This window comes from Oncorhynchus mykiss, chromosome 10, assembly GCF_013265735.2.
Source record: "Oncorhynchus mykiss isolate Arlee chromosome 10, USDA_OmykA_1.1, whole genome shotgun sequence".
Lineage (NCBI taxonomy): Eukaryota > Metazoa > Chordata > Actinopteri > Salmoniformes > Salmonidae > Oncorhynchus > Oncorhynchus mykiss.
Window position 1 is genome coordinate 20,681,667 of NC_048574.1, and position 27,994 is coordinate 20,709,660.

Consider the following 27,994-nt stretch of genomic DNA (forward strand, 5'->3'; position numbering starts at 1 on the left):
ACTTTTAATCAAGTAGTGTTTTACTGGGTGACTCACTTTTACTTACTCACTTAAATGTTCTATTAAGGCATCTTTACTTTTACTCAAGTATAACAATTAGGTACTTTATCCCACCACAGACCCTCTATATCAAAAAAGTACAATATACACAGGATCTTTAAATCAAATATACAAAAACTACAGCTGATGGTGAACCTGAACAAATTTAAATAAAATAAGCACTGTTAAGCATGTAGCCTACAGCCAGATGAGTTGTGTCTCCTGTAGCTTACTTTTATTTTGGTAAAGCACATTTTTGATAGAACAATAACCTAGCAAATGACATGGTCACTCAACTAATAAAGACTAGAATATTGTTGTACTTCGCGCTGGTTAGAGTGCGAAGCTGAGCACAGTGCGCAGTTTGACTAGGCTACTGATATTCCCCAGTGCTGCTCGGCATGCAAAATACCTTGTAGAGATCAATGACTGTCAACAGTTACATGCTTTGTTAGACACTGAAGGAGAGGAAGCATTAGTTGGCACAAAATGAATCATTTTTGAAAGCAGTATAAGCACAAAAAAAAATGAAATCAGCGATTTCTAATGTTTTAATGGATTTTCTGACCGATGCATGCTACATATTTGGATCGGTTGGCAGTTGCGGACCGATGCAGTCGTATCTTACATAAAAATTAAAAATAAATACATTTGAAAAAAATCCGGGAAAGATGCATATATCTGCTAGAATATAGACTATCCCCTCGCTAGAATATAGACTATCCCCTCGCTAGAATATAGATTATCCCCTCGCTAGAATATAGACTATCCCCTGCTAGAATATAGACTATCTCCTTTCTCGCCCTCTCCTACCCTTCATCTATCCCTTCCTCTCTCACCCGCTGGCTGTGGATGATGCTCTTGTGTTCTCGTGCCACTCGGGTCGCCCACTTCCGTGCCTCCTTATCCAGATTGTGCTCCTCCGCTGTGCCACTCTGCTTATGCAGCTGCCCCACCTAGTGACCAGGGATGATGGATGGGGTAGAGAGAGAGTTTAATAGTCTGATAATATTCAGCTAAACATAATCTCCCTCTCTGTGTATGTGGTGTGAGTGTGGTGTGTGTATCACAATAGGTCAACAATTTACTGAACAAAAATATAAAACGCAACATGCAAAGTGTTGGTCCATGTTTCATGAGCTGAAATAAAACATAGCAGAAATGTTCTATATGCACAAAAACCTTATTTCTCTAATATGTTGGGCACAAATGTGTTTACATCCCTGTTAGTGAGCATTTCTCTTTGTCAAGATAATCCATCAGGTGCACCTTGTGTCACACAACACAATGCCACAGATGTCAACTTTGAGGGAGCGTGCAATTGGCATGCTGACTGCAGGAATGTCCACCAGAGCTGTTGCCAGAGAATTTAATGTTAATTTCTCTACCATAAACTGCCTCCAACGTCGTTTTAGAGTATTTGGCAGTACGTCCAACCGGCCTCACAACCGCAGACCACTTGTAACCACACCAGCCCAGGACATCCACATCCAGCTTGCAGGATCTTCTGAGACCAGCCACCCAGTCAGCTGATGAAACTGAGGGTTTGCACAAACTGTCAGAAACCATCTCAGGGAAGAGCATCTGCATGCTCGTCATCATCACAAGGGTCTTGACCTGACTGCAGTTTCTTGCCGTGACCGACTTTAGTAGGCAAATGCTCACCTTCAATGGCTACTGGCATGCTGGAGAACTGTGATTTCACGGATGAATCCCAGTTTTAACTGTACCGGGCAGATGGCAGACCGTGTGTACGACGCATTCGTAAAGTATTCAGACCCCTTGACTTTTTACACATTTTGTTATGTTACAGCCTTAATCTAAAATGGATGAAATATTTTTTGCTCATCAATCTACACACAATACCCCATAATGACAAAGCATAAACAGGTTTTTTGAAATTTTAGCAAATGTATTACAAATGAAAAACAGCAATACCTTATTTACATTTAAGTATTCAGACCCTTTGCTATGAGACTCGAAATTGAGCTCAGGTGCATCCTGTTTCCATTGATCTTCTTTGAGATTTTTCTACAATTTGGAGTCCACCGGTGGTAAATATAATTGATTGGACATGATTTGGAAAGGCACACAAATCAAATCAAATTGTATTTGTCACATGCGCCGAATACAACAGGGGTAGTAGACCTTACAGTGAAATGCTTACTTACAAGCCCCAATGCAGTTAAGAAAAATAACAGTTAAGTAAAAAAAAAAAAGAAAAAAAGATCAAATGAAAAGAAAAGTAACAAATAATTAAAGAGCAGCAGTAAAATAATAGTGAGGCTATATACAGAGTCAATGTGCGGGGGCAACGGTTAGTCGAGGTAACTGAGGTAAGATGTACATGTAGGTAGAGTTAGTGACAACTGTATGCATAGATAATAACAGAGAGTAGCAGCAGCGTAGAAGGGGGGGGCAATGCAAATAGTCTGGGTAGCCATTTGATTAGCTGTTCAGGAGTCTTATGGCTTGGGGATAGAAGCTGTTAGAAGCATCTTGGACCTAGACTTGGCACTCTGGTACCACCTGCCGTGCGGTAGCAGAGAGGACAGTCTATGAATGGGGTGGCTGGAGTCCTTGACCATTTTTAGGGCCTTCTTCTGACATCGCCTGGTATAGAGGTCCTGAATGGCAGGCAGCTTAGCCCCAGTGATGTACTGGGCCGTACGCACTACCCTCTGTTGTGCCTTGCGGTCGGAGGCCGAGCAGTTGCCATGCCAGGCAGTGATGCAACCCGTCATGATGCTCTCGATGGTAGAGCTGTAGAACGTTTTGAGGATCTGAGGACCCATGCCAAATCTTTTCAGTCAGTTTTTTTTCAGTTTTCAGGGGGAATAGGCTTTGTTGTGCCCTCTTCACAACTGTCTTGGTGTGTTTGGACAATGATAGTTTGATGGTGATGTGGACACCAAGGAACTTGAAGCTCCCAACCTGCTCCACTACAGCCCCGTCGATGAGAATGGGGGCGTGCTTGGTCCTCCTTTTCCTATAGTCCACAATCATCTCCTTTGTCTTGATCACGTTGAGGAGAGGTTGCTGTCCTGGCACCACACGGTCAGGTCTCTGACCTCCTCCTTGGTGTCCACATGGGAGAAACTCCCCAAATACAGGTGTGCCAAGCTTGTAGCGTCATACCAAAGATACAAGTCTATAATTGCTGCCAAAGGTGCTTCAACAAAGTACTGAGAAAATGGTCTGAGTAAATGTGATATTTCAGTAAAAAAAATAATCTGAAAAAAATACATTTTTTTTGTTGCTTTGTCATGGGGTATTGTGTGTAGATTGATCAGGAAAACATTTTTTAAAATCCATTTTATAATAAGGCTGTAACGTAACAAAATGTGGAAAAAGTCAAGGGGCCTGGAAACTTTCCAAATGCACAGTATGACGTCGTGTGGGCAAGAGGTTTTCTGATCTCAACGTTTTGAACAGAGTGCCCCATGGTGACAGTGGGTTATGGTATTTTTATTCATTTATCTAACCTTTATTTAACTAGGCAAGTCTGTTAAGAACAAATTGTTATTTACAATGATGGCCACAATGCAAACGGTCTCCTGCGGGGATAAAAAATAAATAAAATACAATATAAATATAGGACGAAACACATATCACAACAAGAGACAAAACAATACATGAAGAGAGACCTAAGACAACATAAGGCAGCAAAACACGTGCAGGCATAAGCTAAGGACAACAAACACAATTGCCTTTTATTGATGGCAATTTGAATGTAGAGATACCGTGACGAGATCCTGAGACCCATTGTCGTGCCATCCATCCGCCACCATCACCTCATGTTTCAGCATGATAATGCACCACGGCCTCATATTGCAAAGATCTGTACATAATTCCTGGAAACTGAAAATGTCCCAGTTCTTCCATGGTCTGCACACTCAACATTGAGCATCACAGGGATGCTCTGGTTTGACATGCGATATCGTGTTCCAGTTCCCACCAATATCCAGAAACTCTGCACAGCCATTGAAGAGGAGTGGGACAACATTCCACAGGCCACAATCAACTCTCTGCGAATGAGATGGGTCAGGCTGCATGAGGCAAATGGTGGTCACACCAAATACTGACTGGTTCTGATCCACGCCCCTACCTTATTTTTAAGGTATCTGTGACCAACAGATGCCCATCTGTATTCCCAGATATGTGAAATCCATAGATTAGGGCCTAATTCAATTATTTCAATTGACCGATTTCCTTATATGAACTGTAACTCAGTACAATCTTTGAAATTGTTGCGTTTATATTTTTGTTCAGTGTACTTTGGTACACATAAAACAGCCATATACACCTAATGATTTACAGTAAGGTATTGGAACCAATATCTGTGAGGGTGAATGTTGATTTCTGAGAAATGTTGGCTTAGTAAAAAATAAATAAAAATTGCCTCAATAGCAGGATTCAGACAGTCAAACAAATCATGTTTGTGTCGAAAGGAAAAAAAAACACTTCCACTATGGATGACCTCACAAGAGACAAACAGCCAATCCATGCACTCCATTGGGATGAGAGGCAATGTCTCGAAATCAGGGATGTTATCAGTATAACATAGAAAATAGTGAAATGTTGTATATTTGTTTCGGGGTTAGTCGATTCCAATAAAATAGGATTGGACGTCAGAAAAACATAAATTCCAGATTAATATGGAAAAATCCTGTGCTTATTTCTCTCCACAACCTCTCTACAAGGCCTTAAGTCTCATTCTCGGCCCCGCTGGACCAAACTGGATTCTGTGGTGTACTCCGTAATGGGTCACAACTTGCAGACTTGTTTACGTGCTGCTGTGCGTTTTGTTGCTAACCTTACTTTGCTACCTGACAACTTTACAGTTTTTACTTTTTAATTACCGTTTATATTTTTAGTTTTTCCCTCACTCAACTTTTTCACTCCGTACGCTTTGTCTGGACATGGTTCGTCAGGACCTCCAACAGCCGAAGCTAAGTAGTAACATTAACATGATGCCTTCTAATTGCAGTCGCTGTACTCATAATATACAGGAGAACGATCGCCTTACGGCGAGGATAGCTGTGCTGCAAGCCCAGCTTCAGACGCAATCGTTAGGCAAGAGTAATTTCAGTGTAAGAAAGGATGAAACTGCGTCTGTGCCACCAGTAAGTACAGATAATAGTATAAATCCCCTCACACAGTCCCCGCAGCCGGACAACTTTCTCATGGTTTCTGGAAGGAAATGCTGTAGGAATGCTCAACCGGTGTCGCTCATTCAGCCGACAGAAACTTTAAACCGGTTCTCCCCATTAAGCAGCGAGTCGGAGTCAGAGGCCGAGCCTTCTCTGGTCTCTACTCCTCCCGTTACGGGGTCTGCGACGCCTAAGCCTCCCACCATTACCTCTGACAAATTGAAAACTCTAGTCATTGGCGACTCCATTACCCGCAGTATTAGACTTAAAACGACTCATCCAGCGATCATACATTGTTTACCAGGGGGCAGGGCTACCGACGTTAAGGCTAATCTAAAGATGGCGCTGTCTAAAGCGAAAACTGGCGAGTGTAGAGAGTATAGGGATATTGTTATCCACGTCGGCACCAACGATGTTAGGATGAAACAGTCAGAGGTCACCAAGCGCAACATAGCTTCAGCGTGTAAATCTGCTAGAAAGATGTGTCGGCATCGAGTAATTGTCTCTGGCCCCCTCCCAGTTACAGGGAGTGATGAGCTCTACAGCAGAGTCTCACAACTCAATCACTGGTTGAAAACTGTTTTCTGTCACTCCCAAAAGATAAAATTTGCAGATAATTGTCACTCTTTCTGGGACTCACCCACAAACATGACCAAGCCTGGCCTGCTGAGGAGTGACGAACTCAATCCTAGCTGGAGTGGCGCTCTTATTTATTTTTATTTCACCTTTATTTAACCAGGTAGGCTAGTTGAGAAAAAGTTCTCATTTGCAACTGTGACCTGGCCAAGATCAAGCATAGCAATTCGACACATACAACAGTTACACATCGAATAAACAAAATAGTCAACAATACAGTAGAACAAAAGAAAACAAAAAGTCTATAAACAGTGAGTGCAAATGAGGTAAGATAAGGGAGTTAAGGCAATAAATAGGCCATGGTGGCGAAGTAATTACAATATAGCAATTAAACACTGGAATGGTAGATGTGCAGAAGATGAATGTGCAAGTAGAGATACTGGGGTGCAAAGGAGCAAGATAAATAAATAAATACAGTATGGGGATGAGGTAGTTAGATAGATGGGCTGTTTACAGATGGGATATGTACAGGTGTAGTGATCTGTAAGCTGCTCTGACTGCTGGTGCTTAAAGCTAGTGAGAGAGAGATGAGTCTCCAGGATCAGAGATTTTTGCAGTTCGTTCCAGTCATTGGCAGCAGAGAACTGGAAGGAAAGACGACCAAAGGGGAATTGGCTTTGGGGGTGACCAGTGAGATACCTGCTGGAGCGCATGCTACGAGTGGGTGCTGCTATGCTGATCAGTGAGCTGAGATAAGATGGGGCTTTACCTAGCAGAGACTTGTAGATAACCTGTAGCCAGTGGGTTTGGCGACGAGTATGAAGCGAAGGCCAACCAACGAGAGCGTACAGGTCGCAATGGTGGGTAGTGTATGGGGCTTTAGTGACAAAATGGATGGCACTGAGATAGACTGCATCCAGTTTGTTGAGTGTTGGAGGCTCTTTAATAGATGACATCACCGAAGTCGAGGAACGGTAGGATGGTCAGTCTTACGAGGGTATGTTTGGCAGCATGAGTGAAGGAGGCTTTGTTGCGATATAGGAAGCCGATTCTAAAATGTATTTTTGGCCCTCCTATGTTGAACGTAATAAACGGCTCTCTATCCACCGGATATGTACCAAACTCACTAAAAGTGGTAGTAATAAAGCCTCTTGAAAAAGCCAAACCTTGACCCAGAAAATATAAAAAACGATGGGCCTATATCGAATCTCCCATTCCTCTCAAAATGTTTAGAAAAAGCTGTTGCGCAGCAACTCACTGCATTCCTGAAGACAGACAATGTATACGAAGTGCTTCAGTCTGGTTTTAGACCACATCATAGCACTGAGACTGCACTTGTGAAGGTGGTAAATTACCTTTTACTGGAGTCAGACCGAGGCTCTGCATCTGCCCTCGTGCTCCTAGACCTTAGTGCTGCTTTTGATACCATCGATCATCACATTCTTTTGGAGAGACTGGAAACCCAAATTGGTCTACACAGACAAGTTCTGGCCTGTTTTAGATCTTATCTGTTGGAAAGATATCAGTTTTCGGTGTTCCTCAAGGTTCCGTTTAAGGACCACTATTGTTTTCACTATATATTTTACCTCTTGGGGATGTCATTCGATAACATAATGTTAACTTTCACTGCTATGCGGATGGCACACAGCTGTACATTTCAATGAAACATGGTGAAGCCCCAAAATTGCCCTCACAAGAAGCCTGTGTTTCAGACATAAGGAAGTGGATGGCTGCAAACTTTCTACTTTTAAACTCGGCCAAAACAGAGATCCTTGTTCTAGGTCCCAAGAAACAAAGAGATCTTCTGTTGAATCAGACAATTAATCTTGATGGTTGTACAGTCGTCTCAAATAAAACTGTGAAGGACCTCGGCGTTACTCTGGACCCTGATCGCTCTTTTGACGAACATATCAAGACTGTTTCAAGGACAGCTTTTTTACATCTACGTAAAATTGCAAAAAACAGAAACTTTGTCCAAAAATTATGCAGAAGAATTCATCCATGCTGTTGTTACGTCTAGGTTAGACTACTGAAATGCTCTACTTTCCGGCTACCCCGATAAAGCACTAAATAAACTTCAAATAGTGCTAAATAACTATTGAATCCTGACGAGAACCAAAGAATTACGCCAGTGCTAGCCTCCCTACACGGGCTTCCTGTCAAGGCAAGGGCTGATTTCAAGGTTTTACTGCTAACCTACAAAGCATTACATGGGCTTGCTCCTACCCATCTTTCCGATTTGGTCCTACCTACACGTATGCTACGGTCACAAGACGCAGGCCTCCTAACTGTCCCTAGAATTTCTAAGCAAACAACTGGAGCAGGGCTTTCTGCTATAGAGCTCAATTTTTAATGAATTGTCTGCCTACCCATGAGAGACGCAGACTCGGTCTCAACCTTTAAGTCTTTACTGAAGACTCATCTCTTCAGTAGGTCCTATGATTGAGTGTAGTCTGGCCCAGGAGTGTGAAGATGAACGGAAAGGCACTGGAGCAACGAACCGCCCTTGCTGTCTCTGCTTGTCCGGTTCCCCTCTTTCCACTGGGATTCTCTGCCTCTAACCCTATTACAGGGGCTGAGTCAATGGCTTACTGGTGCTCTTCGATGCCGTCCCTAGGAGAGGGGCATCACTTGAGTGGGTTGAGTCACTGACGTGGTCTTCCTGTCAAGAGTTGGCGCCCCCCGTTGGGTTGTGCCGTGGCGGAGATCTTTATGGGCTATACTAGGCCTTGTCTCAGGATGGTAAGTTGGTGGTTGAAGATGTCCCTCTAGTGGTGTGGGGGCTGAGCTTTGGCAAAGTGGGTGGGGTTATACCCTACCTGTTTGGTCCTGTCCGGGGGTATCATCGGATGCGGCCACAGTGTCTCCTGACCCCTCCAGTCTCAGCCTCCAGTATTTATGCTGCAGTAGTTTGTGTCGGGGGGCTAGGGTCAGTTTGTTATATCTGGAGTATTTCTCATGTCTTATCCAGTGTCCTGTGTGAATTTAAGTATGCTCTCTCTAATTCTTTCTTTCTCTCTGAGGACCTGAGCCCTAGGACCATGCCTCAGGACTACCTGGCATGATGACTCCTTGTTGTCCCCAGTCCACCTGGCCGTGCTGCTGCTCCAGTTTCAACTGTTCTGCCTGCAGCTATGGAACCCTGACCTGTTCACTGTATGAACATTTGAACATCTTGGCCATGTTCTGTTATAATCTCCACCCGGCACAGCCAGAAGAGGAATGGCCACCCCTCTACACCTGCAATGCTTGCTGTTTGGGGTTTTAGGCTGGGTTTCTGTAGAGCACTTTGATATATCAGCTGATGTAAGAAGGGCTATATAAATATATTTGATATGTTCTGAACATTGCAAAATAGAAATGGAATGAATAGAGCTGACAGTTTTTTAGTCTACATGACAGACAATCATATACAGTGGGGCAAAAAAGTATTTAGTCAGCCACCAATTGTGCAAGTTCTCCCACTTAAAAATAGAGGAGATCTGCATGGAGGAATGGGCCAAAATACCAGCAACAGTGTGTGAAAACCTTGTGAAGACTTACAGAAAACGTTTGACCTCTGTCATTGCCAACAAAGGGTATATAACAAAGTATAAGTAAGTTCCACCATAATTTGCAAATAAATTCATTAAATATCCTACAATGTGATTTTCTGCATTTTTTCCCCCATTTTGTCTGTCATAGTTGAAGTGTACCTATGATGGAAATTACAGGCCTCATATTTTTAAGTGGGAGAACTTGTACAATTGGTGGCTGACTAAATACTTTTTTTGCCCGACTATGTTCTAGTACATTTCTATCAGAACCTTCTGTAACGCTATTTGCTCATTATCCACCAAATGGAAGAAAACATCCTGAAATGGGGAGGGACAACCCTAGACTTGGCTAATAAGAAGCACTCATTCTTGTTTCCGGATAAAAAAATATTTTAAAAGTTTTCCATCGCACACTAATGAACAGAGCCCTGGCTGGTTGGGATGATGGACACACAACAGGACCAGGAGGTTTGGTCTCACCTACTCAGGAGGTGTATAGGTCAACCCCCATGACTGATGATCTCTGGCATGCTTCATGTGCAGAGCTGACCCTTGACACAAGAATGAACACAGTCCAAATGGCAGATTAACTGAATGTGCACTCAGCTAAAAAATATGTTTATTCCAACTACAGGTTGAAGATGGAAAAATAGCACCACAGGTGGAGCGCCAAGTTTTCTGTGTGTATGTGTGTGTGTGTGAGAGAAACAATGTGGACTACGCAAGGCCCATAAATCAGTGAATGAGAGGAGAGCCACACCTAGTTCATGTTAGAGGCTGGGGCAGCCAGGTGTAGAAGAGTGGAGGAGGGATGAGGAAGGCAGGGGGTTGGAGTGAACACACTGACGAGGCCCCCTTACAATGCCCCCTTTTCACAGATGCCTAGGCCGTCCATGGTCCTGCCTGCCTGCAAAACGCCCCCACTCCCCTCCGGCTCCTCTTTCAGTGCAGTTCTTTTCCGGATCCCTCCGTCGTCTCGCACAGGGAAGGGGAGGTTTGAGGGGGAAACTGCATCACTAAATGTTTTCTTTAGGAACAGGCCACCGCTTGTTTGACTTCCAACGAAAACAACAACGAGGGCCTTGGAGGTTTCTAACAATTTGTCCAGTGTAGCGGAGGGGCGGATGGGATGGGAGGAGGGGTGCGGGTGGAGGAGGGTGTGGACGAGTGCACTGGCGGGCAGACTGGGTCAGCTGAAAACAGGTTCATAAGGCACAGGGCCTCTGGGGCACACAGGCACACCATATACACAGACGCACTAGCCACACACCATAAATACACACAAAGCTGCGTGCAACAAACACTCACCAACACACATGCACAACATGCAATAGACGTCAGTGTCGTTTAATAGCATTGTTTCCTCCCTCACAAGTTCACTACTGAGATTGATCTAGTCGCCCTCAGTTTCGCAATGCCTTAGCCAGCTTTATCACCTAAAAGCTAGCAATTCGATGGCGCAGGTGGAGGCAATTCAAGCTGAAAAGTGAGCTTACCTATTCATTTGTGTTACACAGACACAGAAGCCTGTACAGTAGAGCAATTTATCTCACCTAGCGGTGAGGAATGATCAGTGGTTCTATGAGCGGGAAGCTATAGCATAGCTAGTGTGTAGCGTAGCACTAGCCACCACGTACCATGAGAACAGTAGCGTTAGCATAGCACTACTCCCCACCTTGTCAGTGTCGCTGGGTTGGAAGAGGATGGCTGGGGCGCTGTGGAACACTGGGTTGTGCTGTACAAACTGCTGCTGTTGGAAGTCCTGCATCACCTTGGAGAGAACACAGACACGTACACACTTGTTTAGGTAACCTCATAAGACCACAATAGAGGCATCTAATAATCTGACAGAGGCATGAAGGGATTTGAATAGATAAAATATCATTATCATGGCAGAAGAGGATTTACTAAATCCTTTGAGTGTTTATTATGTCATTGAAGGGCAACCACACTGATCTTACTTAAGTCATGGCCATGGAAGGACCACTGACGGTCAGAGCAGAGCACAGTATAACCCAAAGTCATGGGGGAGCGTTCACGGTCACCTCAAGGTTCACAAGAAGATGACCTGAGAGAGGTTCCAAACTATGCACACACACAGGCTGCTGTGTGGTGTCACAGTGAAAAAGAACCATATGGGTCAACGGGTCGAAATATGACCACTGTTAAACAGAGCACCCTGAAGTCGCTGTTTCGCCACAAATATACGGTCACGCTGGGCTGATAGGAAATTAACTGCAAACCAAGGTCAGGTTCCAGAAACACAAGAAGACCAAGAGATCAGGACTAAGAGAGGCCAATGGCTGAGGGGTAACTGAATAGTTAGTAAGACAATAGAGTATTGAGATAGGTAAATGGTAATCTCTAAATCTTTGATGGAAAAATTAGGACCTAAACCATGGTATCAATGTGAATATGACCGACTAGGTTTCAAACTCAGGTCTTCTACACCTCACAAGACTGTTAGCCATCTGAGCTAAAGCCTAGGCATAAGCTCAGGGGAATGTGAGTTTTCAGGTCTCAAGCAAGGCCACTGACTGAACCAGCACTGTTCCCTCCAATTTCTGCTCATTTTCCTCATTAGGACATTAGGAGTCTGCAAGACGGCACAAACAGATCTGGTAGCAGGCTAGTTCAATTAAAGCTAATTTGTGGGCTAGTTTCCATGCACTCACCCCGTTGGAGCTCTCCAGGACGACATTGAAGGTGTCGTGGACAGCCTGGTAGGCCTCCAACTCCGTCTGGCTCAGAGAGACCAGGTAGTCCTTCACCTGCTCATAGATGCCCCCATCCAGAACCTGAGGAGCACAGGGCAACAAGGTAATAAGTTAGGAACTTAACTTGTAATTGACCAGTAATGCAGCAATAAGCCAGCATCTCTCTCACTCGCACATTGGTGGTGGTGTTCCAAGTTGTCTGTTTCTGCAGTCATGCAAACTATGACATAGCAATCGTCTGAGATATGCAGCATGACTGCAAACAAAAAGATGACCTGGAATGTCCGTCAGCACACATGTGTGTGCTGACGCCTCACCTTGATGCAGTTGATCAGGTCCGTGTCGTAGTAACGCTGCTGGTGAGCATTAGCCGCTGCTAGCGTGAGCAGATAGTCGTTCCTGGCGTGGTTGGCTTTGGAGTTACACTCACTCCTTTTGGCTTTTAGCTGGTGAAAAAAAAATAAAACACTCATGGGGGCATTCCAGGTAATCTTTAGTTTGATAGGTTGATGCTACAACAGAATTTATTTTGGGCCCCTATGCAGCTGAGTTTGTGGGCATGGCCAATTGGCCATACATACAATGTATTAATGTAATGCTCTCACCTTTACACTGGCCCGCTGCAGACTGGACCTGGACTGGAACAGACTCAGTTTGGACCTGGACAGAACAGAAGGAGAGGAGGATCATGAATATGAACCGATTCACACAAGACCAGTGGTTCCAACCAAAAGTCTTACATTTTCACTCCTGTACATCGGAGTATTGGACAGGTAGCATTACGGTAATAGCTTCCCCTTTCCCTCCGATAGGCTTGGTGGAATTGTACCCAGATTTCTTACCCATCTGATCCTCTCAGATCTCCACAAGGCTGTAGGGGGGATTTGGGATTGGACAGACAGTGTGTATGTCTGCATGTACTGTACATACTTGGCATCCTGCTCAGCCTTGTCTCTGACAGCCTGGGCCATGGTCTCAGTCTCCTGGTACTTCTTCCTGGTCTTGGCCAGCTCCTTCACAGAGTCCTGCAGCTCTGCCTGCACCAGCGTCAGCTGGTCAATACACTAAACAAACAACAACCAGAGGTTATCAGTATGTGTATATACACTAAACAAACAGTCATCAATATATGGTACAGAACATCTCATGTGGTGAAATTTACTATATATACACACACACTAAAGTATGTGGGGCGGCAGGTAGCCTAGTGGTTAGAGCGTTGGACTTGTAACCAAAAGGTTGCAAGATCAAATCCCTGAGCTGTTCTGCCCCTGAACAAGGCAGTTAACCCACTGTTCCTAGACCGTCATTGAAAATAAGACTTTGTTCGTAACTGACTTGCCCAGTTAAATAAAGGTTAAAAAAACAAATATATATATATTTTTTTTAAAGTGGACACCCCTTCCAATTAGTGGATTCGTCTATTTCAGCCACACCCATTGCTGACTGGTGTATAAAATCCAGCACACAGCCAAGACAAACATTGGCAGTACTGAAGAACTCAGTGACTTTCAACGTGGCACCATCATAGGATGCCACATTATTAAAATAAACTATATATATTTTCCTTTATTATTTTTTCCCTGTAAGTGCTGCTATTGTGAAGTGGAAACGTATAGGAGCAACAACGGCTCAGTCGCAAAGTGGTAGGCACACTAGCTCACAGAACGAGACTGCTAAGGGCTGAAGCGCGTAAAAATCTTCCGTCCTCGGTTGCAACACTCACTACCGAGTTCCAAACTGCCTCTGGAAGCAACGTTAGCACAAGAACTGTTCATTGTGAGCTTCATGAAATGGGTTTCCTTGGCTGAGAAGCCACACACAAGCCCTAAGATCACCATGCGCAATGCCAAGCGTCAGCTGGAGTGGTGTAAAGCGCACAGCCATTGGACTCCGTGGAAATGCATTCTCTGTAGTGATGAATCCCGGCTTCACCATCTGGCAGTTCAATGGACAAATCTGGGTTTGGCAGATGCCAGGAGAACGCTACATGCCCGAATGCATAGTGCCAACTGTAAAGTTTGGTGGAGGAGGAATAATGGTCTGGGGCTGTTTTTCATGGCTCGGGCTAGGTCCTTTAGTTCCAGTGAAGGGAAATGTTAACACTACATTCTAGACGATTCTGTGCTTCCAACTCTGAGGAAACAGTTGGGGAATCCCCCTGTGCACAAACCAAGTCCATAGAGAAATTGTTTGTCGAGACTGGTGAGGAAAAACTTGACTGGAATCCTTGCTGTCCCCAGTCCACCTGGCCGTGCTGCTGCTCCAGTTTCATCTGTTCTGCCTTATTATATTTCGACCATGCTGGTCATTTATGAACATTTGAACATCTTGGCCATGTTCTGTTATCTCCACCCGGCACAGCCAGAAGAGGACTGGCCACCCCACATAGCCTGGTTCCTCTCTAGGTTTCTTCCTAGGTTTTGGCCTTTCTAGGGAGTTTTTCCTAGCCACCGTGCTTCTACACCTGCATTGCTTGCTGTTTGGGGTTTTAGGCTGGGTTTCTGTACAGCACTTTGAGATATCAGCTGATGTACGAAGGGCTATATAAATACATTTGATTTGACTTTTGGTCATGTAAAGTATATATATATATATATATATATATATATATATATATATATATATATATATATATGTGTGTGTGAGCTGATCAATACACTGGACACACAAGTGGTGACGTACAGTTATTAATTGTGAGATATACTTGGTAGAGATGTAATGATTCATGGAAGGTATGCAGCATCTTCATTATTCAAATGCTAAAATATCTTGAGCAATATTAGGCCTTATTATTTGAGTGACAACCTCTGTAATTTGCTAGGTTATTGTTATCTATGCGTTGTTGAAAATGGTGCTTTACCAGAATAAAAGTAATCCCCTCACACACACACACGGGAGTAACACCGGTAACGGGATACCAGGAACACTTAACATTTCCTATATTCTTTTGAATGACTAGACCCTGGATATTACAACATTTTCCCCAATGTCGCACTGCTGCAATTCCACAAAATACACCACATGAGCAGCAGCAGATTGGATAATGTGCAAAAAAAAACAACTTGTTGTCTCGTGGATGCCTTTAGGATACCGGATTTACTTCAAAGACACCATAAATTCAAAGCACACGCATAATTGACACTGCCGGACTGCACATGAGACACGAATGCAGTTTAAGAGTTCTCATCAGAACTGAAAATTTGATCCCGGTCCGACACAAGCCCGGTGAGCTGAAGCCCGAGCCCAGGTCTGACATCACAGAAATGAAAATGAGCCAGCAGTAAAACAGTCTACTATATTGAACTGGTTTTGAGAACAATGTGGCGGAAGCGGAGTGAGGAGATGGCCATTGGGCCTAGAAAAAGCGCAGAGAGGAAAACGCACTTTAGATATGATCAATTGAATGATGAAAAAAGTAATATCCAACAGTTCTAATAATTCAAAGTGATAGACGTGTGTGGTCACCAAGATTATTATTTCAGCATTGTTTTGATGGGGACAGCGCCATGGTGCTACCTTGACACAAGAGTGGTGCACTCGTCTTGATTAATCAATTCATGTCAGATTGTTTTCACTGAATCTGTTTGATATTTGGTAATTAGGCTAGTGAAATGTTAGCTAAATTAAGGTGCGTACTAATTATCATCTTTATTCTAGTTTGCTGATATATTAGCTGATTAGAAAACATTTCTAGCATGTTATACAAGTTGATTTTGCTCTTCAGCCTGGCCTACTCCCGACAAAAAGCCTGTGACTTGTCTGATAATCAACGTGATTTTGTTTCACGAAATCTTTCTGTATATTTGGTTAATTGATCTCTGGCTTCGTTTACTCATCTATCACTGATCAGAAACATTTACCATGCAGTAGCCTTAAAGCAAGTGTATTATTTCTCTATGGACTCACATATATAGAACCTATAGGCTATTTTCCACTGAAACTCAAAATCCTGACTCGCATGAAAATTACCAACTTTATTCTGTAATCCATAGGTTGCATTATCAAAGCACGTCTCGCCTATCTATGCCTGTCAAAATACAGCTCTAACATTTCCCCCGCTTCTCTGTGCCGTCTCATATCATTGCTCATATGACAGCTTCGGTAGAGAATGTGATCAAGAAACAGTCTGACATATATATATAAAAATAAATAAAATGTAATAATAATCATGTAATAAATATATATATATATATTTTTTTTTACAGAGCTGGTCCCCGTTAAGATACCTTGATATTTAAACTATTTCCTGTCTTCATCTCCCCATTATTCATTAGCTGATCTGCTATCTGTAAAATCAATTAGATTTAGCCAAATTGGAGAAATTCTGTCATTTGTTGGAGGTTAGCTAGCAAGCTTAGCAACTTTGGTCATTTGACTTCTATTTGATTAAGTTGGTATGATTACACAATGCTATATTTCAGGGTTACACTCTCTGCCTCAGCGCATTCTGTGGAAAGATAGTCTAGGCCTACTGCTGAAACCTGCTGAATGAATTAAGCAACATGATAAAGCTCAGAATTTAAGAACTGCCTGTTTCACAATTCACGTCGTCATTGGTCATCAAAGTTACTCTATCATTACTAAATATCAGTTTCACTTGCTGCAAAGTCTTTACATAGTGGAGCAGCCAAGCTGGCAATGTGGAACAACACCCCTCCTATTTTGGGAGAACCCTGGCATTGTGACCTTATCTTGGTTTTAAACGCTTTAAAATGGGCACTTTAAAATGGGCATTTTTACGGTATTTCCTGGGACTCAGGATAAATATTATTTTCAGTACTGAAACTTGGTAGATGCTCTGTAAAATATGAATCCCTAAAACACACACACGTATCATTTACACACACAGAAGTAATCTCAGACAGATCCAGCTCAGAGGTCCAGCTCCTGAGCTCCATCAGCAGATTTTCATTTAGAATGGAAAATGTATGTATTTACGTAACAAATGTTAATGCATCAAATCAATTTGTTCTCTAATCAAACCGAATTGCACTGAATCGTTACAAACTAAAATGTATCGTTCCTGTATCATATCAAAGCCCATGTATTGAATCGTCTTGAAAGGGAATTATACACATTCCTAATACTTGACTATATTCAGATGCATTGCCAATACAATTATCATGCCTGGAAATGCATGCCTGTCTATTGGTAACCCATTCTATGATGTCCTAAGAGCTAACATAATATTCTTATTAGGTTAGTCAGGGTGAACAAAGGGTGCTTGTTGATGGTAGCCAGTGGAATGTGGAGACTGGACAGAGGTAACTAGAGACCAAGTGTTGGTCAAAGCCTGACCAACTTGGTAGGGCAGCAGTGTGGCCAACTAGCTGATAGGGAAGCAGGGGCGAAAATGTCTCTGAATGGATTAAAATGGGGGAGGATACTACCTGAACCTGTCCAATGAGAACACGCTATAGGGCGCTATGCAAATTGAACTGGGTCTATGGTTTCTGGAATAATGGTGTTGATGTGAGCCATGACCAGCATTTCAAAGCACTTCATGGCTACAGACATGAGTGCTACGGGTCGGTAGTCATTTAGGCAGGTTAACTTAGTGTTTTGGGCACAGGGACTATGGTGGTACACGTCCTGGTAATCCGTCTGGCCCTACGGCCTTGTGAATGTTGACTTATTTAAAGGTCTTACTCACATCAGCTGCGGAGAGTGTGATCACACAATCACCCGGAACAGCTGATGCTCTCGTGCATGTTCAATGTTACTTGTCTCAAAGCGAGCAGACGTTATTTAGCTCATCTGGTAGGCTCGTGTCACTGGGCAGCTCTCGGCAGTGCTTCACTTTGTAGGCTGTAATAGACTACAAATACAGTTGTGACAAGCTTGTAACGTTATACCCAAGAGGACTCAAGGCTGCAATCGCTGCCAAAGGTGCTTCAACAAATTACTGAGTAAAGGATCTGAATACTTTGGTAAATGTGATATTTCCATTTTTTATTATGGGGTATTGTGGGTAAATTGATGAGGGATTTTTTTTAAATAAGGTTGTAACACAACAAAATTTAGAAAAAGTCAAGGGGTCTGAACACTTTCCGAATACACTTTAACCCAGCCAATCAGGAACATTAACGGTCTTCTTGGTAAGCAACTCTAGTGTAGATTTGGCCTTGTGTATTAGCTTATTGTCCTGCTGATAGGTGAAATAATCTACCAGTGTCTGGTGAAAAGCAGTCTAAAGCAAGGTTTCCTCCAGGATTTTGCATGTCCTTAGCTCCATTGAGTTTATTTTTTATCCTGAAAAACACCCCCTTTCCATAACATGATGCAGCCACCACTATTCTTGAAAATATGGAGCGTGGTGCTCAGTAGTGTGTTATATTGTATTTGCCCCAACATAACTTATCACAGCCATCTAACTGTTATGAAATCGTTTCGTTCCTCTCTGGCAACTGCGTTAACTTTGTAGTGACTGGGTGTATTGATACACCATCCAAAGTTTGATTAATAACTTCACAATGCTCAAAGGGATATATAAACATATTTATTTTTTTACCCATCTACCAATAGCTGCCCTTCTTGGCGAGGCATTGGAAAACCTGGTCACTGATCTTTGTGGTTGAATCTGTGTTTGAAATTCACTCCGACTTCTCACTTCTCGACTTACAGATAAATTGTTTGTGTGTGGTATAGAGACGAGGTAGTCATTCAAAAATAATGTTAAACATTATTATTGCACACAGAGTGAGTCCATGCAACTTATTATGTGAATTGTTAAGCACATTTCTACTCCTGCATTTATTTAGGCTTGCCATAACAAAGGGGTTGAATACTTATTGACTCAAGATATTTCAGCTTTTCATTTAATTAAAATGTAAACATAATTCCACTGACATTATGAAGTACTGTGTGTAGGCCAGTGACCAAAAACTCTAAATTGAATAAATGTTTAATTCAGGCTGTAACATAACAAAATGTGGCAAAAGTCCAGGGGGTGAATACTTTCTGAAGGCGCTGTAAATACACTGGTTGGTATCCAAAGAAAAGCATACTTCCCCTTAAGGCAGAAAAAAAACACATCCTGAATTGTTTCAGTGGTTTCAACTCACCAGCTGTATAAATGGAGACATACATCCAATGTAAGACATGAGAGAGCAGGAGAGAGTCTGCAAACTATGCAAAGCTAAGCCATGTTGTGGTGGTTTGGCCTCCATACCTTCCTGAGCTGATGCTCCTTCTGCAGCCTGGCAGTCTTGGCTGGGTCCGACACCTGGTTCCTGTAGTTCTCACAGGCCGTGATCCTGGACTGGGTCACCTGCACCGTGCCCTCCAAGTAGGCTTTCCAAACCGTATACATGTTCCTATGACGACATGCACACACACAAACATTAAACTGTTATGGAGACAAATACATTTTATATGTTCTGTGTTGTTAATATGGTTACAATTGGGCATAATTGTATACACACTGGTAAGCATTATTATGGAAAAATAACACTAACATCTGTCCATTTCACCTGAGGGAGAGTGTGAGACATAACGAATTCTGACGATGCCACGGTGACGAGAGGTCTTACCTGTGGTCTGTGGGCTCCTCTGGTAGGCTGGCTGGCCATTCCCTCTTCAGGTACTGATTGGACAGCTTCTGTAGAGCCTACGGGGGAGGAAGAAGAGAGACCTTTAACCCTTGAACTCCTGACCCACTTTCCACCTTCCGATACTGCTGCTTCCAAGGATTTCCATGATTACCTTGGTCTGGGTCGTGTTCAATAGGCACGAAACGGATGGGGTATTGTGTGTTGATTGATGAGGAAAAAATGATTTAAGAAATTTTAGAATAAGGCTGTAACGTAACAAAATGTGTAAAAGGGTCAAGTGGTCTGAATACTTTCCGAAGGCACCGTATATCTAGGAACGTTTGATAAACTGGTGGTGCTGAATCCAGACCTTAAACCTTTTCTCTCCATTATTCTCCTAATTCTGAGATATTTGGAGGAATCTATACAGGGACCCAGGAAGAACTCTTGGAATTCCATGCCTAATCTAAACTAGGCAAGTCAGTTAAGAACACATTCTTATTTTCAATGGGTAAACTGCCTCGTTCAGGGGCAGAACGACAGATTTTCACCTTGTCAGCTCGGGGGATCCAATCTTGCAACCTTACAGTTAACTAGACCAATGCTCTAACCACCTGCCCTCTCGTTGCACTCCACAAGGAGCCTGCCTGTTACGCGAATGCAGTCGAAGCCAAGGTAAGTTGCTAGCTAGCATTAAACTTATCTTATAAAAACAGTCAATCAATCATAATCACTAGTTATAACTGGTTACTACACATGGTTGATGATATTACTAGTTTATTTAGCGTGTCCTGCGTTGCATTTAAATCGATGCAATGCTGGAGGATGATTTAACAAAAGCGCATTTGCGAAAGAAGCACAATCGTTGGACGACTGTACCTAACCATAAACACCAACGCCCTTCTTAAAATCAATACACAAGTATATATTTTCAAAACCTGCATAATTAGCTAAAAGAAATCCAGGTTAGCAGGCAATATTAACCAGGTGAAATCGTGGCACTTCTCTTGCGTTCATTGCACGCTGAGACATGGTATATGCAACAGTTTGGGTAGCCTGGCTCTTTGCGAACTAATTTGCCAGAATTTTATATAATTATGACATAACATTGAAGGTTGTGCAATGTAACAAGAATATTTAGACTTAGGGATGCCACCCGTTAGATAAAATACTGAACGGTTCCGTATTTCACTAAAATAAACGTTTTGTTTTCGAGATGATAGTTTCAGGATTCGACCATATTAATGACCAAAGACTCGTATTTCTGTGTGTTATGTTATAATTAAGTCTATGATTTGATAGAGCAGTCTGACTGAGCGATGGTAGGCAGCAGCAGGCTCGTAAGCATTCATTCAAACAGCACTTTCGTGCGTTTTGCCAGCAGCTCTTCACAAGCACAGCGCTGTTTATGACTTCAAGCCTATCAGCCTAATGGCTGGTGTAACCGATGTGAAATGGCTAGCTAGTTAGCGGGGTGCGCGCTAATAGCGTTTCAAATGTCACTCTCTCTGAGACTTGGAGTAATTATTCCCCTTGCTCTGCAAGGGCCGCGGCTTTTGTGGAGCGATGGGTAACGATGCTTCGAGGGTGGCTGTTGTCAATGTGTTCCTGGTTCGAGCCCAGGTAGGGGCGAGGAGAGGGACGGAAGCTATACTGTTACACTGGCAATACTAAAGTGCCTATAAGAACATCCAATAGTCAAAGGTACAGTGGGGAGAACAAGTATTTGATAACCTGCAAAATCGGCAGTGTTTCCTACTTACAAAGCATGTAGAGGTCTGTAATATTTATCATAGGTACACTTCAACTGTGAGAGACTGATTTTTTTTTTTATCCAGAAAATCACATTGTATGATTAAGTAAAGAATTTGCATTTTATTGCATGACATAAGTATTTGATACATCAGAAAAGCAGAACTTAATATCTGGTACAGAAACCTTTGATTGCAATTACAGAGATCATACGTTTCCTGTAGTTCTTGACCAGGTTTGCACACACTGCAGCAGGGATTTTGGCCCACTCTTCCATACAGACCTTCTCCAGATCCTTCAGGTTCCGGGGCTGTCGCTGGGCAATACGGACTTTCAGCTCCCTCCAAAGATTTTGTATTGGGTTCAGGTCTGGAGACTGGCTAGGCCACTCCAGGACCTTGAGATGCTTCTTACGGAGCCACTCCATAGTTGCCCTGGCAGTGTGTTTCGGGTCATTGTCATGCTGGAAGACCCAGCCACGACCCATCTTCAATGCTCTTACTAAGGGAAGGAGGTTGTTGGCCAAGATCTCGCGATACATGGCCCCATCCATCCTCCCCTCAATACGGTGCAGTCGTCCTGTCCCCTTTGCAGAAAAGCATCCCCAAAGAATGATGTTTCCACCTCCATGCTTCACGGTTGGGATGGTGTTCTTGGGGTTGTACTCATCCTTCTTCCTCCAATCACGGCGAGTGGAGTTTAGACCAAAAGGCACTATTTTTGTCTCATCAGACCACATGACCTTCTCCCATTCCTCCTCTGGATCATCCAGATGGTCATTGGCAAACTTCAGATGGGCCTGGACATGTGCTGGCTTGAGCAGGGGGTCCTCGCGTGCGCTGCAGGATTTTAATTCATGATGGCATAGTGTGTTACTAATGGTTTTCTTTGGGACTGTGGACCCAGCTCTCTTCAGGTCATTGACAAGGTCCTGCCGTGTAGTTCTGGGCTGATCCCTCACCTTCCTCATGATCATTGATGCCCACGAGGTGAGATCTTGCATGGAGCACCAGACCGAGGGTGATTGACCGTCATCTTGAACTTCTTCCCTTTTCTAATAATTGCGCCAACAGTGGTTGCCTTCACACCAAGCTGCTTCCCTATTGTCCTGTAGCCCATCCCAGCCTTGTGCAGGTCTACAATTTTATCCCTGATGTCCTTCGACAGCTCTCTGGTCTTGGCCATTGTGGAGAGGTTGGAGTCTATTTGATTGAGTGTGTGGACAGGTGTCTTTTATACGGGTAATGAGTCGATACAGGTGCAGTTAATACAGGTAATGAGTGGAGGTCTGTGAGAGCCGTAATTCTAACTGGTTGGTAGGTGATCAAATACTTATGTCTTGCAATGAAATGCAAATTAATTACTTAAAAATCATACAATGTGATTTTCTGGATTTTTGTTTTAGATTCCGTCTCTCACAGTTGAAGTGTACCTATGATAAAAATGACAGACCTCTACATGCTTTGTGTCATGCACAAAGTAGATGTCCTAACCGACTTGCCAAAACTATTGTTTGTTAACAAGAAATATGTGGAGTGGTTAAAAAAACTAGTTTCAATGACTCCAACCTAAGTGTATGTAAACTTCCGACATCAACTGTGTGTGTGTGTGTGTGTGTGTGTGTGTGTGTATGTATATATATATATATATATATATCTCACATTCCTCGTGTGTGATCATATATTCTGATACATTGAATGTTTAATATTGTGAACCTGTTATGTTTTGCTGAGTACTGACTCTATATATAGGACCTTCCACGCCCTCCTGGGATATGGATGCCCGATGAAGACCAAAGGGTCAAAACATTATAAATAAAAATCACCTGGGAGCATGAGCAGCAGTGTGCAGCGTTTTCCTTTCTGTTTTCCATGAGTTTGCCTATAACTCCAGCACCTGTGAAAAGTAACTTGATGTGTGTATGTTCTTCAGCTGAAAGTTTCCAATAAGAAACTCAATTTCGCTTTCTGTTGCAAAACGTTTTGTTATGGTGTGCCATAATGAACACAACCCTAGAAAACCACAGGTCAAAGTTCCAGTATGTCTACATTTTAGAACGTTGGATGTGAAAGAACAAGGGGTCTGGGGACTTCCTTCTTTGAAGTAATCACTGATTAGAAATGATTGGACAGGTTAACTTAAAGGCTCCACCTCATGACCCTACGGGCCCTGGTCAAAAGAAAAGGATGACATTTCAGATGCAGCCATGGACTCACTCACCTAGAGCATGGGTATAGTTAAGTGGTGGCTGCTGCAGGCCTGCAGCACATTTATGCTGAGTTGGGCTCATTTTTATTTTGTAATGTAATTCACTTATTTTAAACCACAGTAGCATCCCCTGGAAATACCGCTTGCCGGCAGTGAGGTTTAGCTTTGAGGAACTGGAATAGCATTGCAGAGTAAACACAAAGACCAACTGAAATATTTCAGGCTTTCCCCCCCCAGTGGGGCCTTTGGTATGCGAGGGTGTAAAGTCATGCAGACGCGCACACACTGCTATATGGACCACATTCTTAGGTGAACAGAGAGACAGGTGATCGAAATGGCAACTTGGGCAAATGTCTGACCTAAACATAGTAGGTGCTAGCTAGCCTGCATTCTAACATCCTGAAGGCCTACCAACCGACCAAGCATGTTTGAGATCAACTACTATCTGGCATCCAAAATGACTATTCATTATGATTTATAGATCAGTCAGTCTGCAGTTGCTAACTGTCCATCTCAAACACTGACTGACTGACTGCTAGAGTGCATGCAGGGAGGTGAGTTCAATTCAATCTGGCCTGGTCCCAAATTGGTTTGTGCCGTCTTGCCAACTTCGATGGTCATTGGCATGCCAAATAACTATAGTAATTGGCTAGAAAGCACAAACCAATCTGGGACCAGGCTAAATTCAATCCACAAGGGACACACTCCCATCCTGACACACTTTAGGCCCAGTCTCTGAACGCTTTGGTGTCACTGGGTTCTAGTGCCAAAGTTCCAAATGGCTGAACCCACCGCCACAAACCCAGCCATTGTGGGAGTCACAGAGAGTGTAGCCAGCAGAGCGGACGTGTCTGAATTGTTTGGCGGGGGGTGAGGGAGGGATGGACGGAGGGAGGAGGGAATGGTAGGACGGGTTAAGGACGAGGGACAGAGGGGGTCATTTTATCACTTACTGTGATTTGAATATCAATCAGGTCATGGCAGCATGCAGGTGTTAAGACAGAGGAAAAAGAGAGGGGTAGAGAAGAGGCAAAAGGGAAGAGGGTAAGTTAGAGAAAAACAAGCATTTCAGAGTCCACTCTGACCTGCTTTGATTCAACAGTCTAACGCTCATCTCTAATTTGGCGCCCAAAAAAGCCATCTGCTGCTTCTACCAGTTCATTAGGGCAAACGTTTAGAAATGTTTTGCAATGGAAAATGACTACAAGTGCTTCTTATTGGACAAGTCCAGGTAGTCCATCCCTGTTTCAGACTGTTTTCTTACATTTGGTGCCTAATGAACACAACCCAATAGACAGTTCAGAGACAAAAGCTGCAAGCTGAGTGAGAAAAAGTACCTTGTTGCATCATCACAAGCAAACAACTATGTTATTGAAACACATGTTGGGAAAGTCATATTGATTGCATGTACTGACAATCCTCATGCTTGGCATCTACAGTGCGCGCTTGGTGTAAGGTGAAGGTAAACCCAAGACGCTGATCTTGGGTCAGTTTATCATTTTCACAGCTAATGGATAAGGTGAGAATTGAGGAATGGGATGAGGAAGCTGATCCTAGACTTGTACCTAGGGGAAATATCACCCCGGAGTGTGTGTTCTTCAGGGAAATCAAAATGGCCATAATCAAATGACCTAGTATGAGTCACTGGAATAAATAGGCACAAACACGAGACAGGTAGCCAGGTGGTGTATTCACTAAGCCCCAAACAAAAGAAAATAGGAGGGGACTACCTAAACTTGTCCTATAAGACATGCTCAGCTAAGGTGTGCCCCAATGTCAGACTCCTCCAAATATTACGTTAAAGCCTTATTCTAAAATGGATTATATTACTTTTTCCCCCTCATCAATCTACACATAATACCATGACAAAGCAAAAACAGGTTTTTAGAAATTTTAAAAACAAATACCTTATTTACATGTGTTCAGACCCTTTGCTATGAGACATGAAATTGAGCTCTGGTGCATCCTGTTTCTACTGATCATCCTTGAGGTGTTTCTACAACAATTAATTGGACATGATTTGAAAACGCACACACCTGTCTATATAAAAGGTTCCACAGTTGACAGTGCATGTCAGAGCAAAAACAAAGCCACAAGGTTGAAGGAATTGTCCGTAGAGCTCAGGGACAGGATTGTGTCGAGGCACATATCTGGGGAAGGGTACTAAAACATTTCTGCAGCATTGAAGGTCCCCAAGAACACAGTGGCCTCCATCATTCTTAATTGGAAGAAGTTTGCCCACCAACAAGATTCTTCCTAGAGCTGGCCGCCCAGCCAAACTAAGCAATTGGGGGAGAAGGGCCTTGGTCGGGGAGGTGACCAAGAACCCAATGGTCACTCTGACAAAGCTCTAAGATTCCTCTGTGGAGATCGTTGTCTTTCTGGAAGATTCTCCCATCTATACAGCACTCCACCAATCAGGCCTTTATGGTAGAGTGGCCAGACGGAAGCCACTCCTCGGTAAAAGGCACATAACAGCCCCATTGGATTTTGCCACGAGGCACCTAAAGGACTCTCATAACATGAGAAACAAGATTCCCTGGTCTGATGAAACCAAGATGGAACTCTTTGGCTTGAATGCCAAGCATCACATCTGGAGGAAACCTGGCACCATCCCTATGGTGAAGCATAGTGGTGACAGCATCATGCTGTGGGTTGTTTTTCAGTGGCAGGGACTGGGAAACTAGTCAGGATCCTTGATGAAAACCTGCTACAGAGCACCCAGGACCTCAGACTGGGACGAAGGTTCACCTTCCAACAGGACAACAACCCCAAGTACACAGCCAAGACAATGCAGGAGTGGCTTCAACAAAGTACAAAGGTGCTTCAACAAAGTACTGAGTAAAGGGTCTGAATACTTACGTAAATGTGATATTTACATTTATTTTTAATACATTTGAAAAAGATTCTCAAAACCTGTTTTTGCTTGGTCATTATGGGATAGTGTGTGTAAATTGATGAGGGGAAAAAATGATTGAATACATTTTTGAAAAAAGGCTAACCTAACAAAATGTGGAAAAAGTCAAGGGGTCTGAATACTTTCCCGCTCAGATTGACATCTCCATGAGACAGAGACAATATATTACTCAGTGGGGGTTGTTTGGAGAGTGAGAGTGTGTGCGCACGCGCGTGTTTACATAATCTTGCCCCCAGGCACAAAATGCTGGCGCTTAGAGGTAATAGTGTGGAACTTTGGGACTTAGGGTGTGTGGATCACTGAGTGACATGATAATCAATTCAAATTCTGAGCTAGTCACACGACTATGAGGCTGGCTCCAAATCGAGGCAGAAAAGTATTTGTTATGGTGCACCACGGAAATAATTCCCCGGGGGGCAAAGTAGTAGGAACATATCGCCATTCATGTATGGCATATTGTGTATTGTTTTTATGCAGTTGCATATCCAATTACCCTAGACAAGCATCAGTAATACATTGTTTACAGGATGGCTTCAGGGCATGACACAACGACACAGGAAGTAGCACAAAGACGCTATTAGTGAATAGATCATGTGGTGATGAGAATTATTCAATGTCCTGGTTTATAGTGTGTGTGTGTGTGTGTGTGTGTGTGTGTGTGTGTGTGTGTGTGTGAACATGTTTGTGTATTGTGCACAAAAGACTTGCATGCTATTTATGGTTTTGTTGCCTTGCACCCTGAATCTTCAGCCGGATAAAAGTGTTGGTTTAGAGTGGGTGTGAGAAAGGGTCTTGGAAGCGCTCTGTCTTGAGGGTGACTTCATATATAGAATGTGGTACATACAATGCTTTCAGCAAGTATTCACACCCCTTTAATTTTTCCAAATGTCATTGTGATATAGCCTGATTTAAACACTTATTACATTGAGATGTTTGATCATTTGCATGCACACTATATAATACCCCATAACGTTAAAGTGGAAAATATTAAATGTCTTGAGTCAATAAGTATCAACCCCTTTGTTATGGCAAGCCTAAATAAGTTCAGTTGCAAAAGTGTGCTTAACCAGTTACATAAGAGGTTGGATGGACTTACTCTGTGTGCAATAAGTGTTTAACATGATTTTTGAATGACTACCTCATCTCTATACTCCACACATAAAGATAATTGTAAGGTCCCTCAGTCGAGCAGTGAATTTCAAACACAGATTTAACCACAAATACCAGGGAAGGTTTTCCAATGCACCAATTGGTAGATAGGTAAAAATAAACATTGTAGTTACTCCACAATACTAACCTAATTGGCAGAGTGAAAAGAAGGAAGCCTGTACAGCAGTGGAGGAAGGCAAATTTTATCAAATTTCTTAAGTGAAACGTAAAAAAAACCATTTTTAGATAAAACTATTCTAAATATATTCATATGTTACCAAATAATTGATTAAACACACTTTTGCAATGAAGGTCTACAGCATCCTCAACAGCACTCTCAAGGGTAGTACCATGGTGTAGCTGGAGGACAGCTAGTTTCCGTCCTCCTTTGGGTGCATTTACTTCAATACAA

The 27,994-nt window shown here is 43.0% G+C and overlaps 1 protein-coding gene across 2 annotated transcripts in view; it reads right to left on the reverse strand.

The window, feature by feature from the left end:
- The window catches only part of LOC110533478 (F-BAR and double SH3 domains protein 2), a 50,930-nt gene that overhangs the window by 9,862 nt on the left and 13,074 nt on the right, over positions 1–27,994 (reverse strand). For both annotated transcript variants that reach the window (XM_021617728.2, XM_021617729.2), the window contains 8 exons: positions 19,557–19,633; positions 19,196–19,340; positions 12,952–13,085; positions 12,627–12,681; positions 12,339–12,467; positions 11,980–12,102; positions 10,980–11,075; positions 879–995 (listed from right to left, as the gene is read on the reverse strand). In XM_021617728.2, the coding sequence (XP_021473403.1) occupies positions 879–995; positions 10,980–11,075; positions 11,980–12,102; positions 12,339–12,467; positions 12,627–12,681; positions 12,952–13,085; positions 19,196–19,340; positions 19,557–19,633 (876 nt within the window). The remainder of the gene's footprint in view (positions 1–878; positions 996–10,979; positions 11,076–11,979; positions 12,103–12,338; positions 12,468–12,626; positions 12,682–12,951; positions 13,086–19,195; positions 19,341–19,556; positions 19,634–27,994) is intronic.